Source organism: Carassius carassius, chromosome 22 (genome assembly GCF_963082965.1).
Source record: "Carassius carassius chromosome 22, fCarCar2.1, whole genome shotgun sequence".
In the NCBI taxonomy this organism is placed as follows: domain Eukaryota; kingdom Metazoa; phylum Chordata; class Actinopteri; order Cypriniformes; family Cyprinidae; genus Carassius; species Carassius carassius.
In genome coordinates this window covers 7254442-7266824 of record NC_081776.1, presented here as the reverse complement: position 1 = coordinate 7266824, position 12383 = coordinate 7254442, and the positions used below count along the sequence as shown (strand labels likewise).

Below are 12383 nucleotides of genomic sequence, written 5' to 3'. Positions count from 1 at the left end.
ACCATTTTGGCTTGTAAATGATGCTTGATCTGTGCATATTTCTCTCCTGATTCATAAGAGATGACTGTTTCAATAGAGAAAGACATATCATGCAGAGGGCAAATGATGGACTTATTTAGTACAAACAAGCAGTTTGTGGATTGTTTTCATTACTTGTGGATTATTGTAGTGTTTCTATCAGTTTATTGACAGCACCCATTCACTGCAGAGAATCCATTGGTGAGGAAGTGATGTAGTGCTGAATTGATCCAAGTCTGTTCAGATTAAGAAACAAACTCATCTCAGCTTGGATGCCCTGAGGGGGGATACATTTTCAGCAATTGTTTTTTGTTGGGTGAACTATTCCTTTAAGAGCAAGATAACACAAAATAAAAAATAGTGCAATAAAAAAAGTGCAATTAAAGGATACTTACTTTATGCAAACATTCTCAATGCCAGAAACAGAACGACGGGTTTTTGGAAATAAAAAAATAATTAGTGTTCTAATATATGTTTTAAGCGTGCATGGGTGTGTGTGTGCGCGTGTGTGTGTGTGTGTGTGTGTGTGTGTGTGTGTGTGATTGACAGTGTTGTGGTGCTGTGTGCAAGTGTGTGGTATTACTCAGCATGCGTGGGCATCCGTCCTTCAGTGTTATCAGCCCATGTATTGGAAGTCCTCTCAGCAGGATACAATAGAGTGCATCTTTATTTCGGTCTAGTAGATCACACCGTGAGGTCCATTACTGTGAGTTTTCTGAAATCAGCACTGATCGAGTTTGTTTACTGTGTTGACATTTTCAGTACTGAGAACATTTCTTTATATATATATATTTGGAGAGGATATTGATCTTTAAACTCATTAAGTATGTAAAAGTGTATGTTTGTGTGTGTGACAGGAAGAGAAAGAGTATATGTTCTGGCCAGGACAGCCTCCCACATTAAGAGTGGGTGGCATGTAAAAACATCGAGAGGGCCGCCGTTCGACTCCAAATCTAGATTTCCTCACCTCTCTTTGTATACAGACACATGTGAACTCGCTCCACTGTGGGCTTGGATTGGCACAGACAACAGCTGCTGGTAGTTTCTTCTGTGCTAACCATATAAAATGCAAAGAAAAAAGATAAGCCTAAAGGTCCAGACAGGATGTATTAGAAACTCCGAGACCGGGGCCATGAATTCGATTCACAGAATGAACGAATGAGATGTAGCTTATTGAATGCAGTGCAGTCGCCTTGAATAAAAGCGTCTGTAAATGAAAAAGTACGTATTTGTCTGAAAAGGTTCAGCCTTGAAATGGACTAAAAAGTAATCGGCCCTGTGTCCTTTATTTTGAGAAAGTGGAGGTGCCATACTTGTGTGGGAGACACTAATTCATCTACTGATATCGCTCCAGTTCTGCACTCGCTGCGCTCGAGTTCAGTCAGCACCGTCTTTATTAACTCCAACTTTCAGCGTGACCAAGACGCACTTGACTGACCGCTGCTTTCTAATCTGTCAGACTCCGTGTAGCGCGGCGACGCGCAGCGGCAGGCGATGTGGATGCTGACGCGTCGGGGCTCAACAGGTCTCCAAGTGGCGCTTAGAAACTGTGGAAGAACTTTTGCACGATTTGCTTTCAGTAGGAGTAAGAAATAACATGGAGTTGAGGGACTATCCAAGAAGTCATTATGATAATTTCAATATTAGTTTCTATTTAGGCATTTCCTATTTATTAAACACAGATGTGCGAATTAACAAATGGGGCGGTTTAAAGCGCAAACCTAGCATTGCTTATTGAATTACGTTCTAAAACTTTTCTAGGACATTTAGTGACAACACTTGCCCTTATCGAGTTACTCCGGATCCCTTTGGCTCGTATGGGACTGAGGCACTCATCGCGGTGCCTGCTCCTGCGGAGAAAGATGGCGGAGGCGGAGAGCTCGGAGGTAAGTCAAAGATTCCTTAAGTCATCTAAAATACATCAATGCTCGTCCGAGCATTCATATATCTACTTCTAAATCGCTTGAGATTCATTCTAGTCGCTTGCATGTGTTTAAGTGCCTGACTGCGTCAAATGTCGATCTGGTTTGGCGGTCAAACAAATCAGTGTCCGGTGATGTGTAGGACTATGCAGCCTAAAAAACACCGCGATCCGAGCTGAGCAGCACACGTCCAATTCACGGAATAACGTCCTGAAAGCGATCACACAGACCACACCGAACGCTAAGAGAGGTTTACATTAATATTTATGTTGCGAGTCTAGGTTGCGTAAAGATACAGCAGGCAGACATCAGATGAAACCTCGAAGGCAACAAATTATCCTATACTTTTTTACCTTAACGATAAAGTAAGACGATAAAGTTAGTCGTGTGCTTGTTGAATTTTTTAGCTTTTATGTAGTCAATCGGGTCATCGCAAGACGGCAGATCGCTGTCCTTGGTGCTGCCGTGCGCCCCCCTCCCCAGCTAAATACCATATTCACCTTTGCATACCTGATTTTAATGCTGACGTTTGTTAATAGGTCACTAAATAACACACAACTCTATCTAGAAAACTGTTTAATGATTTTTTTTGGCATGTTTATTTATTTATTTCATTAAAAAAATCTATGTAAAAATCTGAATCTATCTATCGAACTGTCTATCTATCACATGGAACAATACCTTGAAAAAAATCTTGAAAAAAACTTTTGCAGAAAATTTGCAACAACACCAAGGACATGGGTTTGATTTCTTAAAGTTGGAGATAGAACTGTCTGGAAAATGTGTGAATATATCTATTAAGTCCAGTAAATGGTGATGTATGACAGTGAGTCTATAATTATACTACTGTTTTGACCAGCAGCGCCAGCAGCAGCAGCAGCAGCAGCAGCAGCAACATATTTCCAGTGCTCCCTCATCCCAGTCCTTACAACCATCTCTACTACCAAAGCCAGTCACATCCGTTCATCATGTTCCTCACCCTCCACACACGCCGCACGTCTCCGCGCTTTCTGCCTGTCCGGGCCGAGGCAAGATGGCCAAGCTACTCAACCCGGAAGAGATGACATCACGGGATTACTACTTTGACTCCTATGCCCACTTTGGTATTCATGAGGTAACTGGAGTCCAGTTTTATCATCAAACATAGTGAAGTATGCTAGTCTAACCTAAGATGAAAGTGTGTTTTTATATTGTTAATCTCTCTTGCTTTAATGTAGAAAAATATCAGAATTTTTTTTGTGTTATAGAACTTTTATCACATGCAGCCGATTGTAAGAACTTAAAAAAAACCCTTCTCACCACATTAAAGAACAACTGAGAGATCACCTGTGATAACGGCATATTTAGAGCATGAGTGTTAAAATGGATCTGTCTGAAGATAAAAGAAAAGTTAATGAAAGCAGAAAAAAGAAGGATGAGAGTAAGATAGTGAGATGGAGAAAGGGAGAAAGAAAAGGAGAGAGAATAGGAGCGGGGCGGAGGGTGGGGATTGGGGAGTTTGCAAACATGTCTATCAATTAATCCCAGCAGGCTAAATGGAGACATGTCTCTATAAAAAGAATCCTGGAGACACTATGCTTTATGTCATATATGTTGTCCTCCATAGCACAGTCCAAGGAAAAGATGTGGAAATGAGGAATAAATGTCATGGACTAATATTCTTAAACATGCACAAATAAAATATGTACAGCCATACTCTATACTGATCAAATATATTGGGGTCAGTAAGGTAGTTAAAATGTAAAAATAAATTAATGTTCAATAAGTTGTAATCAAGTTAAACTAATTTCATCAGCCTGACTAAAAGTTGTTTTTTCCCCTCTCAATAGGAAATGCTGAAGGATGAGGTTAGGACACTGACCTATAGGAACTCCATGTACCACAATAAACATATCTTTAAGGATAAGATAGTTCTAGATGTGGGTAGCGGAACCGGAATCCTCTCCATGTTTGCTGCCAAGGCAGGAGCCAAGCATGTATATGGGGTGAGGACTCAAATTACTCATTGCAAGTGTGTTTACTTTTCTATACAATCATTTTGAGTTGGAGGGTCACATGCAGGCGTTACTGCAGATCTGACTATTTTTATACTCACAAACTTTATCTATATATATCAGGAGAGATAAAGTGGGAGAGTGTTCTGATAATAATACCCTCACTGTGCTTCTGGTCTGTAGTTAGATAACACTCCACTGATCATCCCACTAGGTCAAGTTTTAGTTGCTTTTTTATCTTTTCTATGCCACAATTTGCAAAAGAGGTCTGATTCTGTCCAGAACACAAATACATATAAGCAGAATGTGTTTACATGTTCATAGATGTTTAAAATGTAAAAATATATGCATTTGCCAGATAGTGATAACATACTTTATTTGTTTAATATTGTCCGTTAAAGCACACTTGGACTTAAGCAAGAATGAGACTGTTCTAGCAGAAAATAATGACTTTATTACACTAAAATGCAAATGAAATATGTATAATAATAGCAGGAAACCAGAATAGATGGCTGTGCTGATATTCAAACCAACAACATTATTTTGGTTTAGAAACAATATTGCCAGGTGCTCTGTCTATTTTTGCACTGCCAACGAACACAATTCCAAACAAAGCCAAAGAAGAATCAGCAATTAGCAAGAAGAATCAGCTATAAGAATCTCCCAGCAACACACAAAATGATGGTCCTTGAATATATTGGTGGCTTTGAGCGAACCGGTTTAGTGAATGATTCACTGACTCACGCATAAAGACAGCAGTCGTTTGTTTTGTTCCTGAATGAAACAGTGGTTTTAAGCAAACCAGTTGAGTGAAAGATTCAGTGACTCAAGCATAAAGAGAGTATCCACTTATTTTTTTCCTAAATGAATCAGTGGTTTTGAACAAATCAGTAGAATGAAAGATTCAGTAACTCATGTAATAAAGACTAGTCACTTGTTTTGTTCCAAAATGAATCAATGTTTTTGAACAAATCGGTTGAATGAAAGATTCAGTAACCCATGCATAAAGACAGTAGTCACTTATTTAATTCCAGAAGAATAAGAGTTTATGAATAAATTGGTTGCATGAATGAATCATTGACTCACTCATAAAGATTTTCTGCTACCTACTGGCATAACAATGTAATTTGCATAAAGAGTCAATGAAACATCATTGCCACAAAAACATAGTCTTTCAGTCAGCCTGGAGCATGCAAACAAAGACAAGCAGATTGATACAAACAATATATTCCACAAAATATTTATAATAATTCTTTATATAAATTCTCAAGTTATGCATGAAAAACTGGCTTTGAGAACTCTAATATGGTTCATTCACATCAGTTAGACCTATATCAATTAAGAATAATGTAATCATCATGATATTTATGCTAATACAACTAAGCTAATTATCTTTTTTTTATAGATTGAATGTTCCAGTATATCAGAGTATTCAGTGAAAATCATCAAATCAAATCACCTGGACAATGGTAAGATTTACCATCTGCAGTTCTTTCCTGTTAGGACCAGCACATTGTTTAGATCTGCGTTCATGTGTGGAATAGAAGATTCATACATTTTCCTGTTGACAAGAGCAGTTCCATGACACAGGGAGGAGCATAGTCATTTCCCGTAGCTGACAACCTCCTCTTGTGGTGTGATGGCAGAAGTTATTTAGTCATTAACACTGGAGAGCAGCGGGCGAGTGAGAATATAAGCCTGAGTCAGCATGAGAGAGGAGTCACTGCTGCACACTCTCACACACCCACAAACACAAACACACAAGCATGGTAATTGGACATTGGCAACTTGCCTTTTGCAAAATGGGAAAAATGGTGAGGATGGGAGAAAGGAAAAAAGAGAGAGAGAGAAAATCAATCAATTTAGCTTTATATTGCCTTTGTGTGTGTGTGTGTGTGTGTGTGTATGTGTCTGTGTGTGTGTGTGTGTGTGTGTGTGTGAGTGAGTGTGTGTGGGCATATATATACTGGGTTCGATAATAATTAAATAAACTGATAATAATTTAAAACTGGGTCATTTTATTATTATACATTTATTTATTTAGAATAAAAACATTTAATTTTTTATTGTACAAATACAGTTTTTTACAGACGCTAGGACACATTTCTCAATACTTAGGTCACTTTTGCAAAACTCTTCACACAATTCTCCTAACCAACTTTCAGCTTGGCAAAGCAGTTCATTTCACATTCAAAATGCACTACAACTACAAAAACACTTTATTCAGGTCTCAAATCAACTCATTCTTCCAGAACACTAGCAAAGGTTGACAGCCGACAAACACAGTTTGTCACCCACAAAACAATGACCTAAAAAACACTAACAACATGTAGCATTATACAATGTTTTCTTGTGTAAAACAAGGAGATATCTCTGTTTATAATTCACTGCAATATATGTTACTTGAATGAATCAGACATGATGCAGAATTCGTCAATATTTTATGTCATTTATTTATTATTTATTTTTGAGTAATTCCAAAATAGAGGAATTTGTATACACACCATCCACTGATACAGATACAATAGTAATGCTAATCTACTAAATGTCCAGTTGTTTTTATAGCATTTAATTTTAAAATTTAAAATATATTTCATTCAAATATTACTGTAGAAATGTAGCAAATTGCTGTCTTATTAAGTTGTGTATTATGTTATTGTTCTGAACATAAGTTTAACAGTTCTGAAAACAGTATGTAAGCATGTGCAAATTGACTTGTACGTACAAAGAGTTTTGGCAGTTGTTGTGTCTGAGTGAGAAAATAATTCATGAAATTTGAGAGATGTAGTCATTGAATGCATTTTGTGCCAAAGCAATGATAATCAATCCTCAGTTTAGCCCAAATAGACTTCTGTTGTGCTCACTGTGTGAAGAGTTTTGCAAAAGTGACCTAAGTATTGAGAAATGTGTCCTAGCGTCTGTAAAAAAACTGTAATAATGAAATAATTTATGTTTATCTATTTTCTGTGCATTTTGCAGTTATTACCATCATTAAAGGGAAAGTGGAGGAGACTGAATTGCCGGTGGATCAGGTGGACATCATCATTTCAGAGTGGATGGGCTACTGTCTTTTCTATGAGTCTATGCTCAATACTGTCATCTATGCCAGAGACAAATGGCTGGTTGGTTTGTGTGTATGTGTATGTGTGTGTGTGTGTGTGTGTGTGTGTGTGTGTGTGTGTGTGTGTGTGTGTGTGTGTGTGTGTGTGTGTGTTTTGGCTGTCTCAAGGCCATGGTTATGTGACTAATTAGAATGTGAAGCATGTGTCCATGCTGAAATTTTCATTTATAATGGGAATGAGTGGCTAGCCATTGGGCTGATGATAAATGTCTACTCTAGAGGACAAGAGGCTTGTTAAACATTTTTATGAAACCATTGTGTTAGTGCCAGGGCATTGTTTTATCCTATGGTTATTTTTTATGGTGCATTGAACAGGAAGGAACAGAAAGAATGATGTGACGTCACTGGAATAATAGGAATATAATCACACATATGCCAGGAACTTTTTTTTTTTTTTTGTAGATTCAAATGTACTATGAGGGCAGTTTCACAAGTGTCCTGTGATGTGACATGCTATAATTACTCTAAAATGATTCATAATTTAAAGATGAAATAAAAATAACAGAATAAATAACATAAAAAATATGTTGGACATACATCAACTATCCATGAATCTATTTCAGTGGTGATCTGTAGATTCTCTTTCCTGTCATTTTTCAGAAACCTGGAGGTTTCATGTTTCCAGACAGAGCGACCTTATATGTGGTTGCCATTGAGGATCGGCAATACAAAGACTTCAAAATCCACTGTGAGTATACACACACACACACACACACACACAGACTCGTTCTGCAGTGTAGCGTGTTCATTGTCTCTTTTAGGTACCTCACTTTAATTGAGCTTTAAAAAGAATTTAAAAACACTAGAAAAAAAAATCCAGTTGGATTCCATTACTCCCCCGCAGCAAGAGGTTTGCTTTTTCTCAATCCCTTTCACTCCCTCCTTCTCATTTTGGATGGAAGAGTGAGATTCGCCTCGGCCTAACGCTCATGTGAGGGGATGTAATCAAATGCTGCCAGATACAGAGGAGGCACGAGTTTATTTTAGGTCCAAATGAAGACGACCAGACACAGCCAGACAGATTTTCTACTTTTTTGAGGCACATATGAGTTTAAAATGTCTTAAAAATATATTTTCTCTATGCTTGCAGGGTGGGAAAATGTCTATGGTTTTGATATGACCTGCATTCGGAACGTTGCTATGATGGAGCCCCTGGTGGACATAGTAGATCCTAAACAAGTCGTGACCAACTCCTGCCTCATTAAGGTACCAGTATGTTCTCTATATGTGTGTATACGGGAGCAAGATCTGAACTGAATCACAGTACTGATGGGCTACTTTGGAACACATGTAGCATGAATAATTCACAGTAAAGAGCGCCTGATGACAGCGTGGTAAGGTGTTGATCTCAACACATGCACAAACACAAATCATTCATTTAAATTAGCTAACAGAAATGACACTTCATGGGATATAATGCTAATAATACCATCATAAAGGTAAGACGAAGCTTTATATTTTATTGTAATAAAGTGCTTCATCCTATTCATAGGAAAGAAAAAAATCACAAATGAGATTTATTTAAGATCTCAATGATTTCTCCTAAACAGAAATTAGATTACATGTTTAATATAATATAATATAATATAATATAATATAATATAATATAATATAATATAATATAATATAATATAATATAATATAATATAATATAATATAATATAATTTAAATGACAAATATACAAAATAATGTATATCATTTTAATAGTAAATTAGTTGTTTTAATAATTTTAGTTTAAATTATTGCATGTCAAATCACAAGACTAAATTCACAATTTTAGCCTAATTCTGTTAAATAAAGACCACAGTAAACGGAGATCTCAATATCTCTAACTGAGATCGATCTTATCTAGAAAGCAAAGTTTGAACATAATTAAAGATCTTAATATTAATTCTCAAAGTACCCGAGATAAGCTATCTATATTTCTATATCCGTAACTTTGTGATCTTACTGTATTTCAACAATATCTAATTTTGTCTCAGAGAAAAATCTGAAATAAAGTTAATATATGTAAGATTGTCTAATTTAAGAATCCTGGGCTTTAAAAGAGCAAAATATGAGCAATAATATTCCTATTTTGCATGAACAAATTTTGTTTATGATCTGTGACACTGAAGACATTGAATGTCAAATATGTCAAAAGAAAAAGAGACAATGTAGGGGGCAGAGAGAAAGCTGGATGGCCGCCAGCAAATGCCTGAGAAAGTACGAAAGAGAAAGAAAGAAGAACAGAAGAGAAGGCTATGCTTTCAAGGAGGCTCTGAATCAGCTGGGGGATCAAACTCTTTGAAGAGGAGAATGATTTTGACCTCTGTGTGAGATGAACTAAATGAAAAGTTGAATTGAACAAATGAAAGGTTCAATGCTGCTACTGATCTATTGTTCACACAAACACAGAGTAATAAAATCTTTGTTCACCAAGCCTGATGCTTATGCCAACTCAATATAGCCACATCCAAACAATAAAGTCTTTGAAACAGGATCTGTTGTGATGTGTGGGTTGATGCTATATGACATAAACCACATTAAACTTTAAGTGTACAGTAGATCACATCTGAAGCATCGCATGGCCGATCATCAAAGGACTGTTGTGGGTCAATCATATTCTCTAGATAAAAAATCTCTATGCCAAAAAGTGTGAAACGTGACTTATTGCTTTCAGGAGGTGGATATCTACACGGTGAAGCCTGAAGATCTGATGTTCACCTCGGCCTTCTGCTTGCAGATCCAGAGGAATGACTATGTTCATGCTCTCATCACGTACTTCAACATTGAGTTCACCAAGTGTCACAAGAAGACGGGCTTTTCTACAGGTTCAGCCTTCACTTATTCTGTACCTTATTATCTCTTACAAATAAATCTGGTACTAACCGAGTTATATATTCGCTTCAAGCCCCTGATGCTCCCAGCACTCACTGGAAGCAGACAGTGTTTTATCTGGAGGATTACTTAACGGTGCGGAGAGGAGAGGAAATCCTGGGCAGCATCACCGTGAAGCCCAACGAGAATAACGAGGTGAGGCTGTGAATGGTGATGGAGAGAAATCCAATGTTTAAAACAGTGGTTCTCAACCTATTTGACCCAAGGCCACCCTCTGAAGGTCCCCAAGACATTTCTGGTGCTTCTGGTGTAATGACAAAGCTGTCTATTTTTAAGCTTTTTAAATGTACAGAAACGTGATAATATATTAAAATAGTTAAAGTAAATCATTACTAATAATTAAATTCCAGAATTTTCTGAACTTTATATTCTTCAGGAATCACAGTTTAATAACTATAGCACACACATATATATACTTAATATATCTTGACCTTTTATGATTTGACTAATTTCCATTAATTTTTCAGGTCTAGAAATCACTTTTAAAAAATTAAAGAAAAAAAAGGAATTCAAATAAGAAACATCATTTTAGCTGTTTATTTTAAACCATTTTATGCCACCTTCCAAATATCTTCCCAATAAAATATTTTAGAACTTGACATATCTGGAAAAAGTTCAGATCCTTCTTTTTCATTTTCTCATACAGTATAATAAATTAAAATAAGAAATACATACTGTGGACCACCCTGCAGCAACGCAGATGTCCCGCATAGAGACACCTGCTAGGAAGGCCTTAGAGGCCTCCACACCTCTAGTGTAGTGAGCCTTGACCCCCAGGGAAGAGGGGAGGCCAGAGGACTCATAAGCTAATGAAATGGCATCTACTACAGTCTTTATAGTGAGAAGACGATCTGAGATCTCCTCGATAGGCATACATAGCCATTATAGCTTATTTTTTTTTAGCTTATTTTAAAGGGGTCATATGATGCTTTTTTAAAGATCATTATTTTGTGTATTAGGTCCTCTATGCAAATCCTTTCTCAAATGCATCACTTACTACAAAGTCCCTCCTTCCGACAAGCGCAGTCTATTCAATAGCAAATACTTAAAACTTATAAGAAAACAAACTTACAGTAGCTGATTCAAAAGCGGCAGGTTGTTGTAGCAAAGTCAGAATTACCTCCTCTCCGAGGTTCACTAAACCATTCATAAAATGTGTTGCTGTTCTGTTGTAATCTTAAATATTACTAAAAATGCATCTACTTTCGGAAGGCCAAATAAAGTGCTTGTGCTTTCACCTATACACATCTTTGTGTAGTTTTTCAGAGTGCGAACCATCAACAGTCTCTTCTACATTTTACTGGTTTTCACGCACCTGGACTTACAACTAGCCTTCATCTGAGCGCAACAATATTCCCTTGTCCACCTATACACATCTCCCTGACATGGCTGCTTCAACACAGTAACTGCGGTTACTGAAACGACGCCTTCTTTCTTTGTGTTCACATTTGGGTGGCATTACGTAAATATTTCCACATAGTGACGTAGAGATGTGGGGGCGTGTTTGAATGAGGCGTTTTAGGGGTTCGTGGCAGAGTCTTAACTTTGATAAAGAATATCTCTGGATTTGAGACTTTAGTCTTTGTAACTTTACAGATCTTCTTTATGCACCAAGAGCTTGTAACACTCCAAAGAGAAAGGAAAAATTTTAACTGCATCATATGACCCCTTTAAATCCTTTTAAGCAAATAGCAGTTCCTCCTTAACATAACTAGAAAAATTTAAACATAAATATTTAAACATTTTCCATGACTTCCAAGATTTTATTAATTTCTGAGAAAAACATCATCATTTTAGCAGTTCATGACTTTAGTGTTTTAAGCCATCCTGTGGCCCCCTTGAAAGTTTGCCTTAGCCCTCTGATTGAAAACAGCTGGTCTAGAAAAAACAAGAAACAAAATGACAAAAAAGTACTGAAGTAGTAAATTTTGATGTCTTCCAGCGTGACTTGGATTTCACCTTTGAGCTGGATTTCAAAGGACAGCTCTGTGACGCAGCCATCTCCCACGACTACAAGATGCGGTAAAACTCAAGCAGCATCCTGAGTCAGGCCACCGTTTCCCAGGAAGATTCGGTGGAGAGACAGAATGTGTCTCTGCCTCTTTCTGAATCAGAGAGACTACTGAACTGCAGGACCGCTCAGTGATGTCATCAGAGAGAGTCCAGCACTAAAAGCAATAGTGTCATCATCTTGTAGTGTCAAGATCTTGAATGCACAAAGAGGATAGACTGTGAAAACATCACTGAATGTAACTGTTAATGAGTCTGAGAATGTCAAAGTTTGTGTTTATTTAACGATAGAAAAGTATTAGTTAATGTCGAACAAGGCTACAGTCTGGATTATATTTAAGTGCTTTTATTGGGTTCTATGTATTGGGTTAGTGTTTTCTGCCTTTGCTTTATTTTAATTTATTCAGGATTCACTTAAGATTACACTTAAACATTTT

The 12383-nt window shown here is 37.1% G+C and overlaps 1 protein-coding gene across 5 annotated transcripts; it reads left to right on the top strand.

The window, feature by feature from the left end:
- Positions 1-1768: 1768 nt before the first annotated feature.
- Positions 1769-12174, top strand: LOC132098812 (protein arginine N-methyltransferase 8-B). 5 transcript variants are annotated; one of them, XM_059505025.1, is made up of 10 exons: positions 1769-1904; positions 2821-3054; positions 3770-3925; positions 5340-5403; positions 6914-7056; positions 7656-7743; positions 8146-8261; positions 9719-9869; positions 9950-10071; positions 11879-12174. In XM_059505025.1, the coding sequence occupies exons 1-10, from the start codon at positions 1836-1838 to the stop codon at positions 11960-11962; spliced, it is 1227 nt and encodes a 408-aa protein (XP_059361008.1). In that variant the 5' UTR covers positions 1769-1835; the 3' UTR covers positions 11963-12174. The 5 variants fall into 5 exon arrangements, with proteins under 5 accessions (XP_059361008.1, XP_059361007.1, XP_059361006.1 ...); XM_059505024.1 differs by having other exon boundaries at positions 2818-3054; XM_059505023.1 differs by having other exon boundaries at positions 2815-3054.
- Positions 12175-12383: the final 209 nt, after the last annotated feature.